At 43.5% G+C, this 20834-nt stretch overlaps 1 protein-coding gene across 1 annotated transcript in view; it reads left to right on the forward strand.

The window, feature by feature from the left end:
* CCDC57 (coiled-coil domain containing 57) overlaps window positions 1–20834 on the forward strand; it is an 821470-nt gene that overhangs the window by 324177 nt on the left and 476459 nt on the right. The window contains exon 9 of the mRNA XM_078653761.1: window positions 13969–14131. Within this exon, the coding sequence (XP_078509887.1) occupies window positions 13969–14131 (163 nt within the window). The remainder of the gene's footprint in view (window positions 1–13968; window positions 14132–20834) is intronic.

The following is a 20834-nucleotide window of genomic DNA, read 5'->3' on the forward strand; positions in this document are numbered from 1 at the left end:
CAACAATACTTTTATCCGAATGTTACATTATTCACACCAGACTAGCAATGCCACTAATTGTTGGGTGTGTGGTCGACTCCCCCCTTTCCAGACACCGAAGGGAGTTCTGCCACTCTTTCCCTATCCGTTTTCACACAATGGTTCGTGTGGAGCATGGTTTACGATAACGTCATCCTCAGACGATAAGTCCCTTTTGAATAGAACATGTTTCTCCGACAAGGAAGGACTATCCCATAGAACAGGGTTAGATCTAGAAAATGAAGTATATGATCTAGGTAATTATTCCTCGAATTTCATGGTTTTGAATGTTCAATCCGAGACTACTCCAGATTTGCCTGCTATTACAGTCCTACCAGTGAAAGGCGAATTATGTGTCAGAAAGAATGGTTCAGTACATCTAGGACATAGTGATTGTACTACTGTGGTCGAGTATAGTGACAGTGGGAAATCTAATTTTAAAGCCTCACGTCATTCGTATTTTGTGTGTGGTCAGACCGCATATGTACGTCTGCCCCTAGATTGGGATGGAACATGTTACATTGCCTTCCTACTGCCACCAGTTTTTCTAGCCCCATCCGATTATCACAGAAATACACATCTAGTACACGTCAGACATAGAAGGGAGATCGAGTCCCCAATTGTCGATCAAACTGAAACTGCATTAGAACAGTATACAGACTTCAATAAAGGTTTCTTTTTCTTCATAGGACCTGTCCAGAATAGTAAGCTAATACGTAGGTTAACCAGAACCCTTGAAGCAGTAGTGAATGAGACTACTTCCGCTCTAGGTAACTTAACTGAAGAACAATCTGCTATGAGATTTGTTGTTCTTCAGAACCGCCTTGTTCTTGACGTCATACTGGCCGATAGGGGCGGAGCTTGTAGAGTCATCGGATCTAGTTGTTGCATTTTCATTCCTAATAACGCACCGTCTGTTTATTCAGCTATAACCAGACTTCATAAAATAGCCCATCAGTTACACCAGAATCCAGGCACCTGGACATGGTCCGGTTGGCTCTGGAGTATAATATCTGCCTGGGATGGAAAGTATTGTCATTCCTAGGAATAGTAGTAATGATCCTATTCAGTTGTTGTCTATGTTTACAATGTGGCCCTGCGATTTGCGGCTTGTGCGCTACCTCTTGTATTCCAAGTCCTAAGTCCCGTTCCAAGAAGATTCGAGACGAACAAATGATGCTATATGAACAGATAGATGGTATCATGAATATTGATGTTTCCTGAAGGAAACGTAGGGCACAAGGAGGGAATGAGGAAAATTGAATTTTGCCTTGTCATGTGTCCCTACGTGTTCCCCATTATATGTTATATGTGCATGATCGATATGCATATGTTCCCCCTTGACCGAATAAAGACGCAATTATAGTTGTGTCCAACGTTAGTATGCCAGTTATCCAGTCCTCGTGAAAGCAACGAGTATTAGGCCTATGTTGCCAACGTTTTACATTGTGCACGTTAATTCATCGAGTTGTCCCCGTTTCTAGGCCTCATAGGGCCCGGACACCAGAATCAAGCTCTAGTCTTCTGAAACCACTCCGAGAAGCGATACAGCCCCTCCCGCATCCCTGACCCTTCGCTTACTTTCTGCCAAGCAGCGCGGTGCCCGGCCTGGCCTGCCTGCCTGTCTGCCAAGAATATGTTATGCCTCTAGTTATCAGTTCAGCTCCCCGGCTTCACATTCCTAAGCTAACGAACCGCATAAACATCTTCAGCTATAGTCTAGTCTTTCTGTCTCCATGCAAGAGAATTACTGAATTAATATCCATAGAAGATTCATAGCACACGCAATACATGTAGAATATATGCATGCACCAGCCTTAGTGTCAAGTAGCCTTTACCCTGATGACATTTAGATCCTATCAACATGTACTCCAAACACAAGATATCAGATATGCTATAGGCACATGTCGTCCTGACATCCCAGACTTTAGTCTCCTCTTCTAGTGTAGAAATCAGAGCCCCCAGCTCTCCCTAGTTACACGTCATGGCCCGTTTGCGCGCACCAGTAGGTTAAAGGTTCCAGCTGCCCAGGTAGCCCCCTCCATGTATCCACCCATTTATGACACTTCTGTGACGTTTTCATCACATGTCTACGTGCACGCCCTGTGCACGCCTTCTTTGTACACCCATATGTTCTTATCTTACGTTTGTCACTTGTTACGCCTACCGTATGCAATGCAATTATACTGTTTTACTATATATACTATGAAATGTTAATGAGACGGGGCAGCTGCCATTCCATTCCATTGCATGCCACTTCATGGTCTTTAGGCTCGAGCCATCCGATTAAAGCCATTCTGACTCAGATATCACGGATCCTGCCTCTTATTTATTGAGCTATCTGTTTTAGTTAATGTATAGAAAAATAGTACCGGTAATTAATTATTTATTTACCACACGTCTGTACGCCGGTATGTGGCGCCGTTCAACTCCACTTGGCATTGGCTTTGCTGGAAGTGACGTGTGTGTAACTATATAGGAGCCACATCAGCGCACTGTTGTCTGTTTATTTGTGCGACTTTCCCCCCCGAAGTTTGGAAAGACACTAACCACTGGTGTGGACAAATAGGTCCCTAAAAGGGGACCAGCCTTGTCACTAACCATCCATTTGCAGAGTGGGGAGGATGGGTGTATCGGTAAGGAATCTGCCGCCAGATCTTCTCAATTGGATAAAGCGTTATTAAAGGTAGGCAACTTGTTTATCTAATAGAGACTTCTAGCGCAGATTCCTTACCGTAGAATAGATACCCAAGCAATACCTCACCGGTGGTGGGTCTGCAAAACTATTTCACACTAGAAAGTCCTGCAGGATTGAACGAGCAATGCTCCCATCCAGACTAATTGTCCAGGCAGTAATGCTTCATGAACATGTGTAGAAAAGCCCACATTGCTGCCTGGCAGATGTCCAGGACTGGAACTTCGCAGTGGTCACAGCCTTCGCTCAGGTGGAATGAACACGCACGCCCTCAGGGGGTTTCATTTTGGCCATTCCATAGCAGATCTAATGCAGAGTATGTTCTATCAGGATATGATCTGTTTCTGCATGGCCTTCCCTTTTTTCTCTCCGACATACCCCATGAAGTGGTGCTCGTCCACCCAGAATTCTTTTGTACTCTTAAGGTAGAACAACAGTGCGGTGAAGGCACACCTCTTCCATAGAGGGATGTGGCAGAACGTAAAAGATAGGCAGGGTGAAGGACTGGCCTACATGAAAGGGAGTGATAACTTTCAGCAGGAAGGATGCTCTAATGTGAAGAATCAGGTTGTCTGGGTAGAAGTTCAGGTGCGGGGGCTTAGATGACAAAGCCTGAAGCTCACGGACCCTCTGGATAGAGGTTATTGCCACAAGGAAGGCAATCTTGATGGTAAGGAGCCTGAGAGGACAGTTGTGCAGTGGCTCAAAAGAAGCGCATATCTGAAAGGTGAGCACCTGATTAAGGTCCCACTGAGGCATGATAAAGGTAGAAACGTGTTGCAGACCTTTCAAAAACCTATTCACAACATGGGATATGAACAGGGAAGGCTGATCCGGTATTCGCAGAAAGGCTGAAATGGCAGAAAGATAGCCCTTTACGGTACCCAAAGCAGAGAGTCTTGTTTTGAGAGAGGGGAGCAGAAAGAGGGCCAATCTGTCTCTGCACACCATGCTATAAATGTGCCCCAATAACAGGTGTATACCATCCTGGTAGGGGGACACCTGGCTGCCAAGATCAAATAGCAGACCTCATGTGGAAAGTTGAAAGCTGTCAACTGTCGCCGCTCAATCTCCACATATGAAGGGGGAGTGTTGACAGGTTTGATTGGAGAACCCTCCCTTGCTGCTGCAACAGAGGATCCACCTAAAGTGGTTGAATGATCGAGGGACCAATGGCCATGCTCAAAAGCTCGGGATACAAGCTCTCCGAGCTCAGTCCAGAGCCAAAAGGATAGCTTCTTGAGAATTCTGGATAGGAATGTAATGAGTGAAAAGGTGAGTAGGAGGCCTGAGCTTCGCTCGAGACAAAAAGTGTCTGCCAGTCAGAGCCACCTTGGAAACTCCAGTGCACAAAACTATGACATTGTTGTGAACAGGTCTAACCAAGGCTGTACCCACTCTTGAAAGAGACCTTGCACTACCTCCGAATGGAGATGTCATTCATGATCCGCTAGACATTTTTGGATGAATTTGTCCACCCTGGTGTTCAGAGAGCCTGCTAGGTGTTGAAGCACCAGGCACATACCCTACTGTTTAGCTATGTCTAGAGGTGCAGGGCCTCTTAAAAAAGGGTCTTCTACCCCACCCTGCCCTGTTTGTTTTAATAGCACATAGCAGTGTTATTGTCCATGAAAACCTCCCCTAACCTTACCTTGATGGAGGGGAGAAAGAGTTTCAATAGCAGCCTGACCACCAGGAAATCCTGGGGCTCAAATTCTGCCGGAAACCAGAGGACTCTGACCTCCACCTTTCCCAAATGGATGCCGCATCCCAGGAGGACACATCTGTCACTACTGTCAGATCTGTTTGGGGAAGGGAGAGGACTGACCCAATCGCAGTTCATTAGCCACCACTGCAGTTCTTTTGCAGGTCCCTCCGAGATCTGGACTATGTCGGATAGATTTCCCTGATGCTGCGCATACTGAAACTTCAGGTCCCACTGCAAAGCCTGCCTATGCCAGTGGGCGTGAATCACAAGCAGAATGCAGGAGGTCATGATGCTCAGCAGGCTCAGAGTCAGTCTCACCGAAACCCAGTGTGGAGGCTGACACATTAGTATCATAACCTGAATATCGAGAGGATAAACCTAAAACTGCACCGTGTTCAGAACGGCTATGATGAAAGGGAGCATCTGAGAGGGAGTCCGTTGTGACTTTGGAATGTTAGAAGTTAACCCCAGCAAGTGCAGGAGGTCCGCCATAGTCTGAAGGTGGGAGACGACTGCCTGGTACGTGCCCGCCTTCAACATCCAGTCATCAGGATTTTGGAATCCTGGCACCCGTGAGCTCCACATCCACATATGAGTTGCAACCACCGTTCCCTTTAAGGCGCGCGCGCACCGCTCCTGACCTCACCGCGCACCACCTAGCGTGGAGCGCGCACACGGTCAGGAAGTCGCGCCGCCGGCCGATTTGAAAGAAGCGAGCAGCGCGAATGCGGCAGAGCGGTCGTGAGGCGTGCAGGTAAGGAGGTTGGGGGAGGGCTTGCGGCGCTTGCGGCTATGAGGGAGGGCGGGGTAGACTCTGGCCTTTTGTTTAAGTATTGCTGTTAATCAGAGCCCCTTCACGGGCTCCGATTAACAGTAATACTTAAACAAAAGGCCAGAGTCTTCCCCGCGCTTTCCTAACAAAAGAGTAGACCGTTTCCAAACACAGTGTGTGTTTTGAAACTGCCTACGCTTTTGTTAGGAAAGCGCGGGGAAGACTCTGGCCTTTTGTTTAAGTATTACTGGTAATCGGAGCCCGTGAAGGGGCTCTGATTAACAGCAATACTTAAAGAAAAGGCCACAGCATAGCTGCCAAGGTTTCAAATTGCTATGTGTGACATTTTCATAATTTCATTGTAATTTCGAGTGACATTTCAACAACTATGCGTGACACTTTATCGGAAGCAAAAATCAAGCATGAAACATATGGAGAAACATATTAATATAAAAAATGACACCCATTTGAGCAACAAGAAACTCTAAGAAGTGCACTAACAGGGAGGGGCCTGCCTGTGAAGAGCGCGCTGCTCTGCCAAACAATGCTGCCCGTGCTGAGTGGCGCCCTGAGTAAAAGCAACCACAAAAACTAAAACAAAACATCAGCAAAATCTCACGGTATGTGTAGAGATGAAATCCAGTGTGGAAACCAGCACATTTACACCATGTGCCAATGTTAGCAACTTAGGCTCCATTATAACATGATCTTGTTGTGTGACAGCCAGCCTTGCAGCGCTCATTATTGCTACATTAATGGAATGAGAAGGGCACCAAAAACGAGTGAGGCAGAGGGCAGGAGGGCACCAAAAGCGAGTGGGGCAGAGGGCAGGAGGGCACCAAAAGCGAGTGGGACAGAGGGCAGGAGGGCACCAAAAACGAGTGGGACAGAGGGCAGGAGGGCACCAAAAACGAGTGGGGCAGAGGGCAGAAGGGCACCAAAAACGAGTGGGACAGAGGGCAGCGGGGCACCAAAAGCGAATGGGACAGAGGGCAGGAGGGCATCAAAAGCGAGTGGGGCAGAGGGCAGGAGGGCACCAAAAGCGAGTGGGACAGAGGGCAGGAGGGCACCATAAACGAGTGGGGCAGAGGGCAGAAGGGCACCAAAAGCGAGTGGGGCAGAGGGCAGGAGGTCACCAAACACGAGTGGGACAGAGGGCAGGAGGGCACCAAAAGCGAGTGGGGCAGAGCGCAGAAGGGCACCAAAAGCGAGTGGGACAGAGGGCAGGAGGGCACCAAAAACGAATGGGGCAGAGGGCAGAAGGGCACCAAAAACATGTGGGGCCGAGGGCAGAAGGGCACCAAAAGCGAGTGGGGCAGAGGGCAGGAGGGCACTAAAAGCGAGTGTGACAGAGGGCAGGAGGGCACCAGAAACGAGTGGGACAGAGGGCAGAAGGGCACCAAAAACGAGTGGGACAGAGGGCAGAAAGGCACAAAAAACGAATGGGACAGAGGGCAGAAGGGCACTAAAATCGAGTGGGGCAGAGGGCAGAAGGGCACCAAAAACGAGTGGGGCAGAGGGCAGATAGGCACAAAAGGAGTGGGACAGAGGGCAGAAGGGCACCAAAACGAGTGGGACAGAGGGCAGAAAGGCACAAAAAACGAGTGGGACAGAGGGCAGAAGGACACAAAAAACGAGTGGGACAGAGGGCAGAAGGGCACCAAAAACGAGTGGGACAGAGGGCAGGAGGGCACCAAAAACGAGTGGCATTTGGCGCCGCAGACACGCAAGGTTCGGTTCCTGGCGCACATAGCCGTAATTGCAGCGCACAGAGACCCTCCACTGAGGAAAATAATTAGAGCGAATATTGGTCGCAACCACTGCCATCACCTTGGTGGGCACCCGAGGGGTGCTGGTAAGGCCAAAAAGAAGCTTGGTGAACTGAAAGTGCTTGTATGCTACCTTGAACCACAGGTAATGCCTGTGAGCAGGCAGAAAGGGAATGTGAAACTATGCGTCCAGCAAGTCAAACTCTAATATCCATTCTCCCAAGTCCTGGTCAGACAGAACTTGAACGAGCATGAGCATTTTGAATTTCTCCTTTTTTAGGGCGAAATAATTGAGGGGGTGCAGGAATAGGATGAAGGCCTCTGTCCTTTTTGGTTACCAGAAAGTAGCAGGTATAACAACCATGACATGCTTCTTACATCAGCACCCTCTCTAAGGTTTTGTTTGCCAAAAGAGCCACAACTTCCTGGTGGTGCAAGGAGAGATGGTCCTTCGATATCCTGTCGCAAGTGGGTGACATGGGTGGAGGAGTAGTCATGAAGGGGAGGGATTGGCCCCCTTCAATCAATTTGAAGAACAGAGTGGTCTGATGTTATCGAGCTCCAAAGGGACAGGTGATGGTGTATCCTGCCTCCCACTGGGTGCCCAAGATGATTGGAGGGACAAGTAAAGGGGTTTGGAGGGTGCAGCTGCTGTGGAGGATGTGGTGGACTGGCCCTACCTCTTACTGCCTGACCCACAGGGTCTGTGAGTACAGCATCATCGGCCAATAAGAGGCTGGGAAGCTTATATGCAGTTGTGGCTGGGTTGGTAAAGACCTGGCTGGAAGTCCCTTTCGTGGCCACGAAATGAGCAAAAGGTGGACTGGAGTTGGCAGGGGCCATGGAAAGGGTCAAGGACCTGGTTTGTAACTCTGCTATCCTTGAAACCCTCCAGCAGTGAGTCTGCCTTGTCTCCGAAGAGAAGGGAGCCATCAAAGGGCATGTCCATAAGCGATGCTTAGACATCCCCATAAAAGCCAGTCATCGTCAGCCAGGCATGGTGCGGTAAGACCATCGATTAAGAAAGTGGTGTGCCTAGCAAGTCTGTCATGGCCAGCCCACATTGGATTTTGAACTTTGCTGCATCTCTTTCATTTGCCATTGCTTAGGAGAGTATCGCCCAAGCTGGCTCTGGGGCAATGGACAGCACCTGCACACTGAACCTAACCCTACAAAGGATGGGAGTGCCATCCTAAAGTGCATGTTGTGTTCATGGACCACAGTGGCAGGTTGGTGGAAGAAAACATTTTCTTACCTAAGGTTACCTGAGCCGTTTGGATTCCCTATCTGGTGGTGTGGTATGGAACTACCAAGCTCTCTGGGGTAGGGTATTGCGAGAGTAAACAGGCGTCCCCTGGGGTGGTGGGCAATGGTCCTGTTTACAGAAGCCCCAGAACAGGGTTTGGACCAAGTCCCAAGCAGAACTTTTGCCAGTGGGCGTGAATCACAAGCAGAATGCAGGAGGTCATGATGCTCAGCAGGCTCAGAGTCAGTCTCACCGAAACCCAGTGTAGGGTTTGGACCAAGTCCCAAGCAGTAAGGGTTTTATTAAATGGGTGAAGCGGTTCTATGGGGGATCACTCCCGGCTGAAGCACCTCTGTCAAAATGTTAGCCTTGACTGCCACATAGGGTAGGCTAAGCTTCAAGACCTCGGCCAACCTTCTCACCACCAAAGCAAAAGACGCCACCTATTCTGTATCCAAGGTAAGAGGACAGCCCATGCCAACATCTGGGGAGATGTCCAGTCAACTGGTGTCCGCCAGTTCCTTACACCAGTCTATGTTTGGGTCTAGGGGCCGGTATTCTTCAGGGTCCAGTGAATCCTCCACAAGCCCCAGCTCCTAAGAATAGGGCTCAGGCTCCAGGTAGAGGGGCATGGCTTCAGTCAATGTCTGAGTCAGCGTTGGACGACGCCCATCCGGCTCCGTGTCGGAGTTGGGATGTGAATGGGGCCTCATCATCGGTGCCGTGGAAGGTTGAGGTGGTGGGACTGGTGCCATTCCCGGATCCATCCATGTATTCAAGGGGTCTGACAGTAGCCAGTAGAGGAACTGCTGGGTAGAACCAGTAGTGCCCCCTCCCAAACCTGTGGGGCCCAAAGGTGTGGCAGTAGGGACGGGCCATCCAAATATGAGGTGCATGTGGTTCCTCAAAACTCAGGAACGCCCCGGAGCCGGCCCAAGCACAGGCTTGACCGTGGAGCCAGCCCTCAAATGACGATGCTCCTTCATCTCGTTCGATGACTTTGACAGGTGGGGTGAAGTCAAAGACCTCTTTGACTTACTGCTCTTTTGCTTCTTGCGGGACGTGCGGAATGACGACTTCGAGTGTGGCAAAGATATAGAACTCAGAGACCGGGACCTTCCCATCGACTGGGATCAAGACCGTCGTGGCGTCGCACATCGAGCATCAAGAAACTTGAGGTAACGCTCCCTCAAGGCCTTTGGGTGCATGGTGCGGGAGCCGATGCAGGCCTTCCCATTTGGTCGCTCTTGAGGCATCAGAAGCAAATAAGATGCGGGTCAGTCAGGAGCCACAGTGCTTGAAGCCAGCCTTTCTAGTGGACATCCTTCCACACCAGGAGAAGAATTCTCAAAAATGGTGCGACAAGTTTAAAAAAGGGTCCGTCAAAAAACTACTGGGGGTAGCTTTCTCCAGATATGCGTAGACTGGCACGAAAAGAAAAAAACTGACGTCAGCGCTTTGGGGTGGCGCCTATAGAGGAAGCTCGTATGTCACTTCCAGTGCAGATGATGCCATGTGGAGCCGAATGATGCCAGATACTCGTATTCATCCCATGGACTTCTGTTAGTGCCATTGATAGATAAGGGATGTTTATTGCTACCCAAGTCAATGGCTCTCATTTTATCAGCCTCAGAAAGATGAAAGACCTAGTGTATGTGTTGGGATTCTACCTGTGAGCATGGAATCAGACCCGGATTAGTCGAATGGATGCATTCGCTCACTGTGCCACCATCACACAGTACCCTCACTTTAAACATTGCTAATTTATGAGTAACTTAATCTGTCCATCCCACACATAGTACGAGTCTGTATTCTGTGGGAAACAACCTTTACAATGCAGTCATTACAGCGCACTACATTTACAACACAGTCATTACATCGCAACATCCTTTACAACAAATGACACTACAACACAGCCATTACATTGCATGTCACTACAACGCAGGCATTACATCGCATGTCATTACAACGCATACCATTACAACACATAGTACTCCTACACTATCCCCCTGGAGTTAGAATAGTAATTTTGACCTCTACACTATCCAACACTTACCCTCCTGTTGCACCACCTGGAGTTAGAATAGTAATTTGTACCCCTACACTATCCAACACTTACCTTAAATGCAATGTAATGGTATGCGTTAAATCTCTGACAAAATTTCGATTTCACTAAAATCGACCTACACAAATATTGTGTCTTAAATATAGATTACAATTACATCGACATCCTATACTTATTTATAAATTTACTAAAACATCGATCTCACTATATCGATATACAAAAATCTCGAGTACACTAATTTCGATTACACTTATATCGAAATACAAAATATCGACAATCATTAATATACATACCACTATACAAAAACATCGATTACCAAAATATAGACATCAATAATATCGACATTACCTAAATATCAACTTTTCAAAATCATTCTTACAGTTTATATAAACATTATACACATTAAATATATTAAAATTATAATATTAAATAACTATATATCTCTAAAAAAATATTATTAAATTACGAAATCTATGGTAACAATCACATATTACATTTCTTATATATACACATATTTATTTTATATTATAAATGTTTTAAAGCTATACTATTTAATTATAGTATATTTAAAATACTTACTAATACACAAACTCTCTAAACAAACATTTCGAATTCAGCAAATTAAACTATTAAAAATAAAAAAATTCAAACTAACCAATAGGAACTGTTTTCTATGCTTCTAACCAATCACAAACTAACACTAATTAAACATACCCTATAAAAACAGCTACAATTAAGACTCAAACCTAGCCCTGAAACCTAAAAATACCCCTGTACCCTAAAACCCAAACCTAGCCCTGAAACCTAAAGATACCCCTCTACCCCAAAACTCTAACCTAGCCCTGAAACCTAAAAATACCCCTCTACCCCAAAACGCAAACCTAGCCCTGAAAACTAAAAATACCCCTCTACCCCAAAACACAAACATAGCCCTGAAACCTAAAGAAACCCCTCTACCCCAAAACCCAAACCTAGCCCTGAAAACTAACAATACCCCTCTACCCCAAAACCCAAACCTAGCCCTGAAACCTAAAAATACCCCTCTACCCTAAAACCCAAACCTACGCCTGAAAACTAAAAATACCCCTCTACCCCAAAACTCAAACCTAGCCCTGAAACCTAAAAATACCCCTCTACCCCAAAACCCAAACCTAGCCCTGAAAACTAAAAATACCCCTCTACCCCAAAACCCAAACATAGCCCTGAAACCTAAAGAAACCCCTCTACCCCAAAACCCAAACCTAGCCCTGAAAACTAATACCCCTCTACCCCAAAACCCAAACCTAGCCCTGAAAACTAACAATACCCCTCTACCCCAAAACCCAAACCTAGCCCTGAAACCTAAAAATACCCCTCTACCCCAAAACCCAAACCTAGCCCTGAAAACTAAAAATACCCCTCTACCCCAAAACCCAAACCTAGCCCTGAAACCTAAAAATACTCCTGTACCCCAAAACCCAAATTAAATAAATGTCTTACTTTTTTTTCAATTTTTTAATTTAACATTTCATATTTAAAATGTAAAATTTCATATTTCAAATTTCAAATTTCGAAATCTATTTTATATAAATTTATTTCCTAAAAAAATATTTTATTTTATATTTTTCATACACTCCCCACCCTTATCCCCTATAAACCCAACATCCCGCTGCAGAATTTTTAAATTATTTTCTAATTTCAAATTTCAGATTTAAAAATTAATATTTAAAATTTCAAATTTAAATTTTAGAAATCTATTTTATAAAAATTTATTTGATAAATTATTTATTTTTATTTATATTTTTCATACACTCCCCACCCTTATCCCCTAAAAACCCAACATCCCGCTGCTAAAATATTTTAAAATTTTCTAATTTCAGATTTAAAATTTAAAATTTCAAAATTAAAATTTCGAAATCTATTTTATATAAATTTATTTCCTATAATAAATATTTTATTTTATATTTTTCATACACTCCCCACCCTTATCCCCTATAAACCCAACATCCCGCTGCTGAATTTTTAAATACATTTCTAATTTCAAATTTCAGATTTAAAAATTAAATTTTCAGATTTCAAATTTAAAATTTCGAAATCTATTTTATAAAAATGTATTTCATAAATTATTTTTATTTATATTTTTCATACACTCCCCACCCTTATCCCCTATAAACCCAACATCCCGCTGCTAAATTTTTTATATATTTTCTATTTTCATATTTCGAATTTCTAATATTTAATTTCGCATTCTAATTTCTCTAACATCTTTTTTAACATTTATATTTTTAATATTTATATTTTTATTACACTCCCCACCCTTATCCCCTATAAACCCAACATCCCGCTCCTAAAATTTATAATACTTTATATAAATAATTTATATTATAATTAAATATTATAGCACATTTATATAACATTTTTTATTATTAATATATTAGAAACATATATTTAAAAATGTCGATATTTTGACATTTCGACATTATATATGTCGATATTTCTATCATTGACATTACTTATCTCGATATTAATGAATATACATTCAAATCGATATTTTAGACAACGATATTTAGAACATCGATATTTCTTACCTTCGATTTTTCTGACTCGATATTAGTGCAAATCGACATTGTTGACTCGATATTTTGACTGTGCACCGTATGCGTTGTAATGGTATGCGTTGTAAAGGTGCAATGCGATATAATGGAATGCGTTGTAAATGTAGTTTTAAAAAATGTGTTGTAATGGAATGTAATGTAAATGTATGCGTTGTAACGGATGTTGCGATGTAAAAATGCGTTGTAAAGGCATGCGTTATAAATGTATGTGTTGTAACGTCATACATTCGTATTCTGTACATCACAAATGGCAAGATGGCTCAGCGAGTTAATTGCTTGCTTCCAACATCTAGTGTTATATACAGACTAAAAATTAAAATCCTGGCAATGCCTACCGAATAGTTCATCCTTTTGAGATAGATAAATTGAGCACCATTAAGACTGGTGAAATTTTACAACATTTGGCAAAGTAGAAACGCTGGTATTATTCTCTCTCTGTCAATCTCCTCTCTCTCTCTCTCTGCCTCTCTCTCTCTCTCTCTCTGTCTCCCTATCTCTGTTTATATGTGTGTGTGTGTGTGTATATATATATATATATATATGTATAATTTCCAAGAACAATTGTGGTATTGCTTGTGTGCATCCATAGCAGGTGAGAAGTGTAAAGTACATTATCAAGGACTATTGTTTTTAATTTATAAATTGAGCACCAAAATTACACTTTTTATGTTGAGAAAGGCTGTTGAACAGCTCAAACCCGTCTCTTTTACTTTTTGTTGTGAACTGAGAGGCCAGATAAATTAATAAAATGGTATACATTCTTTCTGCCTTCGAGTGCTAGCTCTCTTACTTATGGAAGTTTGGGATGTTTGTGGAATATATATATATATAGTTATTATTATTTAGCATTTAGTGAAAGCCTCACATTGTGACTTGTTCCCCTATGTAAAAGTAATGCCTGCTAACCTCAAAATGAGGGTTATTATCTCTGCCGTTATCTTGTTCTGCGAGTTCATAAATCCTGTATTACATAGGTGTCTGTTTCCCTCCTCTCACATTGTGAGTTTGTATTCTGTGGTTCCCCCCTGTGTTTCCTCTGCTGTGGCATGGCTGTGTGTTCGGTTCGTAGATGAGAATGCCTTGCTCTTTTCTTTGCCCCAGGTACAAACAGCAGCTCTCTCAGGGCGTGGAGCGCGAGCGTCTTCTAGAGCGAGCAAAAGTGCAAGCGGAGCTTGACTGGCAAAAGCGCTGTGAACATGCTGAGAGGATCCAGTATCATAAATCTGAAGAGGTCATCCAGAGCCTATCGGCGGCACGGGACAAGGTCAGTAACCCGTCACGCAGATCATCCCCGGCCCTGACCTTCATGCGGTAGAGACCGGCCTTGAGCCTGACATACAAGGTCATTATACAGTTGCAAAGGGCCTCCTGAATTTACTTAAACACCTAACTAGGTCGGTATTCAATAATACAGCAGTCCTGTAATTCCCCACAGCATAAGACTCCCCCTGAAATATAATGCTAAATGACGTTATTGCATTTATCGTAGTTTCCCATAATGTTACAGACATTTTTTTCACATAATTATGCAAAAGCAAATTACACAAATTTCACACACCCCTAGTAATCAGACACATGATGAAATTATGCATACTTTGCCAACATAATTTACATTTCTCCCAGGCCTAGTTACCACCTGATTCCACTTGTTGGGAAAATGCATGTCCAAAACGGACATTCTCACATTATTTACCAATTGTAAATCTTTAGTACGTTAAAATACTGATTCCTCATTTGTGATCCTCTAATAAGGAACCCCTACATGGAAACATTTCTTCAGCTACTCAGTATTTTTCGAAATTGCAATTTAAACACTTCGAATAGGCATTAGTACCTACCAAAAGCTGATTTCAGAGGTCGGTAACCAGTTTGAGACTGGTTATTTATTTATTTATTTATTTTTGACATTTATAAAGCGCGAACAAATGCCCGTGGGCGTCTCGGCGCTGTAGATTCCATGCAAGATTCCAGAAGGAGTTTACTGATTGAACAGCCAAGTTTTTATCAGTTTTCGAAACTGGAACAAGGATTGGCATGATCGAATCTGTAGTGGTAGAGCATTCCAAAGTCTGGGTGCTGTCACCACAAATCGTCTGTCTCCCCAAGAGACAGTCTTGGTGCGTGGGACCACTAGTTGATGAGCTGTCAAGGATCTCAGTTGTCTGGTGGGGCAGTAGGCAATAAGCTGTTTTTTAAGAAATTGAGGGCCTTGTTTGTGTACCGCTTTATAGGAAAGGCAGAGAGTTTTGAATTTTATGCGATACTTAATCGCCAGCCAATGATAGTTTCGAATAACCTGCAAAATCGGATTAAATTTGGGGGCATTTTGGACCGTCTGCATTTTATTGATGACCCTACATTGTGCATTGGGAAACAGTCCATTCCAGTGATGACATTACCAGTGTGCTGACCAATGTTTTTCCTGCACTTTCTGGTAAATATGGGATAATTTTTTTAATCAATCTAAGCTTATAAAAGGCTGTTGATACAACTTGATTGGCATGGGAAACGAAATTCAGGTTATCGTCAAAACGATTCCCAGATTCCTGACCCTTGAAACAGGGATAGGCAATGATCCCAGTGATGGTGCCCACCAGGAACTTGACCAGACCAGAGATAGTTTCCCAAAAATAACAACCTTCGTCTTCTCGGAGTTAAGTTTAAGGCAGTTACTGGCCATCCAGTCCTTGATGGCCAGCATGCCTTCTTGAAAACGTTCCGCCACCTTCTTTCTATCGTTGTTTATGGCTAAAACCAACTGTGTGTCGTCAGCATAGGAGGTAAGGCTCATCCCATGAGTTTTTATAACTCTAGCTAAGTCCGACACATAGATGTTAAAGAGTGTGGGACTTAGAGATGAGCCCTGGGGAACTCCACACGGAAGGGTTAATTTGGCCGACTGAAAGGGCCCTAAGGTGACTGCCTGTGATCTTCCAGACAGGAAGGAGGCGAGCAGGTTTTTGGCTCTATGTTGAATGCACATATTCGAGACACAGTCGATCAGGATGGAATGATCGACCGTGTCGAAGGCCGCTGATAAATCCAGCAGTATAAGCACCGCTGTACCTCCCTTGTCACTGATAAGTCTGATATCTTCGGTGGCTTTAATGAGGGCAGTTTCGGTCCCGTGAAGCCTACGGAACCCGAACTGCGTGTCATCCAGCAGGTGATGTTCCTCAATAAATTCAGAGAGCTGAGTGTTCATTGCTCTCTCTGCCACCTTGGCCAGGAAGGGTGGGCTGGCTATGGGTCTGTAATTCTTCAGTTCGTCCATATCCAGGTGTGGTTTTTTTAGAAGCGGGTTGAAAAGAGTATTTTTAAGCGTATCTGGGTAGATCCCGGCCTCAAACATGACATTGCAGATTTGAGTAATCACCGCCATTATTGAGTTAATTACAGGGGAAAACACTTTAGGGGGACAGGGGTCTAAAGCTGATCCTGATTTTATCAATTTGATAATATCAGCTGTTTGCTGTTCGTTAACTTCTCTGAATTGCAATAAGCTATGGTCGGAGGGTTTGATACTAGCTGACAGGGTGTTAATATTAATCTTGGTGGAGAATTCTAGGTAAATGTTGTTTACTTTTTCATAGAAATAGTGACCGATTCACCAATCTTTCATTTATCTAGCCCTATGTTCTATAACAAATTAATCGTTTCTTCAAATGTTATCAATGGGTTATTGTTTCTTAAATTAATTGAGGGCAACCTTTTGATAATATGGGCTTCCTCGTCTTTAATAGAATCTTGATTTTTTTCAGTTAATGAGAACTAGCAAATCATTGTTTTATATTAAGACTTGAGGCTCTTATGATCTTCAAGTTCGAAGCCCAATTACCACCACACTTGGTGTTTGTTTAATGAATAGAGAAGATGAAGATAAAAGGCTAGATAACACTGCAGCATCTTTGGCTCTTAGTGCCAGATGTATCAAAATCTGATCTGTTCCCATTGGGCACAGGGTCAAGGCTGATTTGCATATGGCTGGGTTCAAACTAGAATGGCATGGTGAGCAAAAAAAGATGGATTTAGGCCCACATCTTTGTACTGGGGTGAGTGTATGACATTGTTCTGCATTCTGTCCATCAATTGTTGGTCGGGTATGCCCGGATGTGGGTCTCGTGCTCTCCATGCCACTGGAGTCAGGCAATCCTGGCTGATGAGGAACCGGTCCTAGGATGCTTGTTTCCAGTCCAGGGAGGACCTGGCCTGGCAGTTCGGGCAGGACTGTTCCCATTGGGCACAGGGTCAAGACTGTTTTGATTATGGCTTGGTTCAAACTGAAATGGCATGGTGAGCGAAAAAACGATGGATTTAGGCCCAGATTTCTGTACTGGGGTGAATGTATGACATTGTTTTGCATTCTGTCCATCAATTGTTGTTTTTGCAGATGTATCAAAAGAGCATTTTGTGATTCTCAAAAAGCTATTTTTACTGAATCATTATTTGGGAATTGCTAAAGGCCATGTATGTAGGAATCGCCAAAGATTTTGCGATTCCTTAATATTACCTAATACTGAATCGGTAAATAGTGAATTGCTATTAGGTAATATGACTCCATTCACTCCTATGGGCTGAAAAGCCCATAGGCCCGAATGGTTTTGCATTAGCTAATTTGCGATTACGTAATTGGTAATCGCAAATTGGGGAATGGAAGCCAAGGTTGCCCGGGGACGTAAGGCCCCCTGAAGCACCCCCAAAATGTTAATTGTGCACATGTAAAGGGGAAACATGGCTTACAGACAGGTTTGCGCAACATGGCACTTTTGGAAAATGCATTTTTGTGCCTTTTTCTAAATTCGCACATGGTTACTATCGACTTGAAATTGATGGTAATTAGCGTTTTCTAAATGCACTGTTCACATATAGGAAAGGCTTTTTCCATGTGCACTTTGAAGATTTGCAATTTGCAAAAAATTGTGATCACCTAAATTCCGAATACAAAGCCTTTCATACATAACGAAAAGGCATTTTGCATTCGCAAGCGGACGAAATTTGCGATCCGCACTGTTTGCGAACGCAAAATCCTTTCATACATCTGGCCCTTAGCCCCCTTACCAATCTAGACCAATCTAACAACCATGTTCCCACTGCGCCACTCAGCCTTTTTGAACTGCCTGCACTATGTGGGCTTTGCACCCTTCCCTGTGTCACTTGTTCTGTCATTAAAACCATTGAGCAGGGCATTTTCTGAGATTCAAAATCACTCTGTCAGGTAGTGGCCACACCAATCAGCATGACTGACACGTCTGACATATCTGAGATTCCTGCCTCATAGTGAGATACATCCGCTGCTCCCTTCATTAATACTCCTAAACATTGACTATCTCCACCAGTGTGCGGTATCCCAGAGCACTTTTGTAGACAGAAATCTAATCATTAGTTGCAGTTGGCTTTCTGAAAGCAATATTAACTAAATGTATTTATTTTTCTTTCAAATTACTTTAAAGTTAAAAAATAAACTGAACTGAACTAAAAGGGCTGATTTACCTCTTACTAAGCTTTTATAATGGAACAGGGAAAGAAATTTAAGAAAAACTGAAGGATGGCGAATAGCTCCAAAGAACTGAATAGGAACAACAGTTCCACCAAGATTGTGAGTAGTTCCCATAGGGAGTAGGCTCTGTTAGCCCTGGGTTTGGCCAATCAGTGCCTTTCATGACAGGAAATATTCCGATATTCCCTTTTTTAGTTTTCAGTAACTTGATAGCTTTGAGCATTTGCGTTCCTTTTCTCTAATTTTTCTGTCAAATGATCTTCATCAAACTGATGTGTCCATGGTTATTAGATACCCTTGACATATGTAGTGTATCTTTTAGAGCCCCATGCCGTGAATAAAACTTCTTTGCCTAAAGATGTCGACGAGAACCGTCAAGGAACCAAAGACAACAGAACCTCATAGCAAATAGGAAGACTCCTGAACATAATCTGAACAGGCCCAGACTGCCCGTTGCGGGCACCGGGCAATCCCCCGGTGTGCCGCAAGGGTGGGGGCCGGTTTTGGGCCCAATCGGCCCTGTAACAAAATCGGCCGAAAACCGACCGCGGCAAAGAGCTCGGTCACACCTCCAGGGGGCCGGCCGAGCACTTTGCCAGGGCCGGTTTTGGTTCTCAGGCTGGCCCTGAATCTGAATCGAAGGAGCCTGAGGGTCTCAGCCTTCGAATCTACCAAGATACCTCCTGGTAGCACACAGTAGGGAGTTAATGTGGTCATATCTGCTTGCAGAATAAACCAGCCTCGCAGCTGAGTTTAGAACCGTCCAAGATGGACAGGGTAGGTCTAAATGTTTAAAACCATTTGCAATACCAGCCAGCTCTCTAGCGGGAAATTAAATATTAACGGTGCAAATTACAACACAAAATGTGAAGGATGTAATTGAGGAGCTTTCAAATAGCAAAGTGGCTGGGGTCAATACTTTCAGTGCTGGATTATATCAACCACAGATTACTTTAATTGCTAAAGTGCCTTTTGTGCAATAAATACAAAAAGCATGCTCACCACAAAAGCTATTTCTCTAATGCAACTTACTTTGTTATCTGCCAATTACCATATTTAATAGCCATAATAGAAAAGTCTTTGTGGATGAATAATTTCTGTTTTCTCTGAATAAATGTTGTAAGAAATGTGATTATTACTTTGGGTTGGCTGACTAACCACTTCAAGGAATAAGCACAACTCTTGACTGGGTGAACCCTTGAAGTCGCAAAATTAACGTGAGCTCATCCCCCTGGGAGCAATGACACAGAGCAGACAGGCTTAATTTAGGGCAATGTATAAAGTTGAATGCACTACCAAAACAGTAATAAAGTCAAAATGCAAAACAACATTAATCCAAAATTGAATTGGGAGTACAGAATAAAATGTAATAAATAAAATGACAGAAATCCAAATGGTGTGACAGGAAGTACGATTTTAAAAAAGTTTGAAGTAAACCGGGGCATAGCTTTGGGGTGGGGTGAGGCGGGGGGATCTGGGATGAACACCTCCAAACAAATGCAATCTTGGCCTGGTAGTTGAGTGAGGTGGGCCGGAGTCGTGTCTGCTGTGCCTGTGTCTGTTTTCCGTGGTGGACTAAGAATAAAAGGCAAACAGTTACCTGTGGTGTAAAACAGGAAAAAGAGACGGAGATATACATCTGGAGGCTGAGTTTCAAAATGTGAAACTAGATAACCTCGATTCAATACTGGCTTCCCTGCTTGTCCAAATTGTGTGTTCCTAGGCAAACATTTTATCTCCGAGCCTCCTTTTACTTTATCATCACATATGAAAGCACTTTTAAATACTTGAGTTCAAGATGTGCTCTGTATAAGCACCTCTTATGATTGGTTTAATATACTATCACATGCCTCCATCTACAATAAAAATCTAGGTTATATTTGCTTGACTAATTTAGGGGTTACAATAAGGGCCTGGGGGCTATTTACTACTGTTTTTGCAGTAGTATTTAAAAGTGCAGTTTGTGAATAGTATTTTATAGTACGCTTGTAGTACTCTTGTAGCACTACAAAACATACTACAAAATGTAGATTGTGAATAGCCTCCAGGTCCTTCAATGTGGTGTTGACAAGCAAATTCGACTCTTAGAGTAAATATACACTCGCATTTTAAGTTAGCCAAGAAGTAGTAAAGTTATTCAAAAGTGTAAACTAGTTAAAAACGTGTAAATTGGGCCCATATACTGACAAGTTTACCAAAGAAATAGTAAATCTCAACCCATAAAAGTACTTCTTGAATGGGTGCAAATATGCTACTTTTTGGAATTCACAAACATTGGCAGTAGTAGGCTTGGGAAACTGTACTAGTCTCAAGTTTCCAGGTATACTATTGGCAATCAAACATCAAAAAGGTGATGGGATGAATGCTTGCAAGTAGTCTAACCAGTAGCACGCTCTTGGGGTAGCATTCCAACCTATTGTTTTTCACTCACTGTGACACTATAGACAAAGGCCCACCTAATGCAAATTAG

The sequence above is a fragment of the Lissotriton helveticus genome, chromosome 7, assembly GCF_964261635.1.
Source record: "Lissotriton helveticus chromosome 7, aLisHel1.1, whole genome shotgun sequence".
NCBI lineage: Eukaryota > Metazoa > Chordata > Amphibia > Caudata > Salamandridae > Lissotriton > Lissotriton helveticus.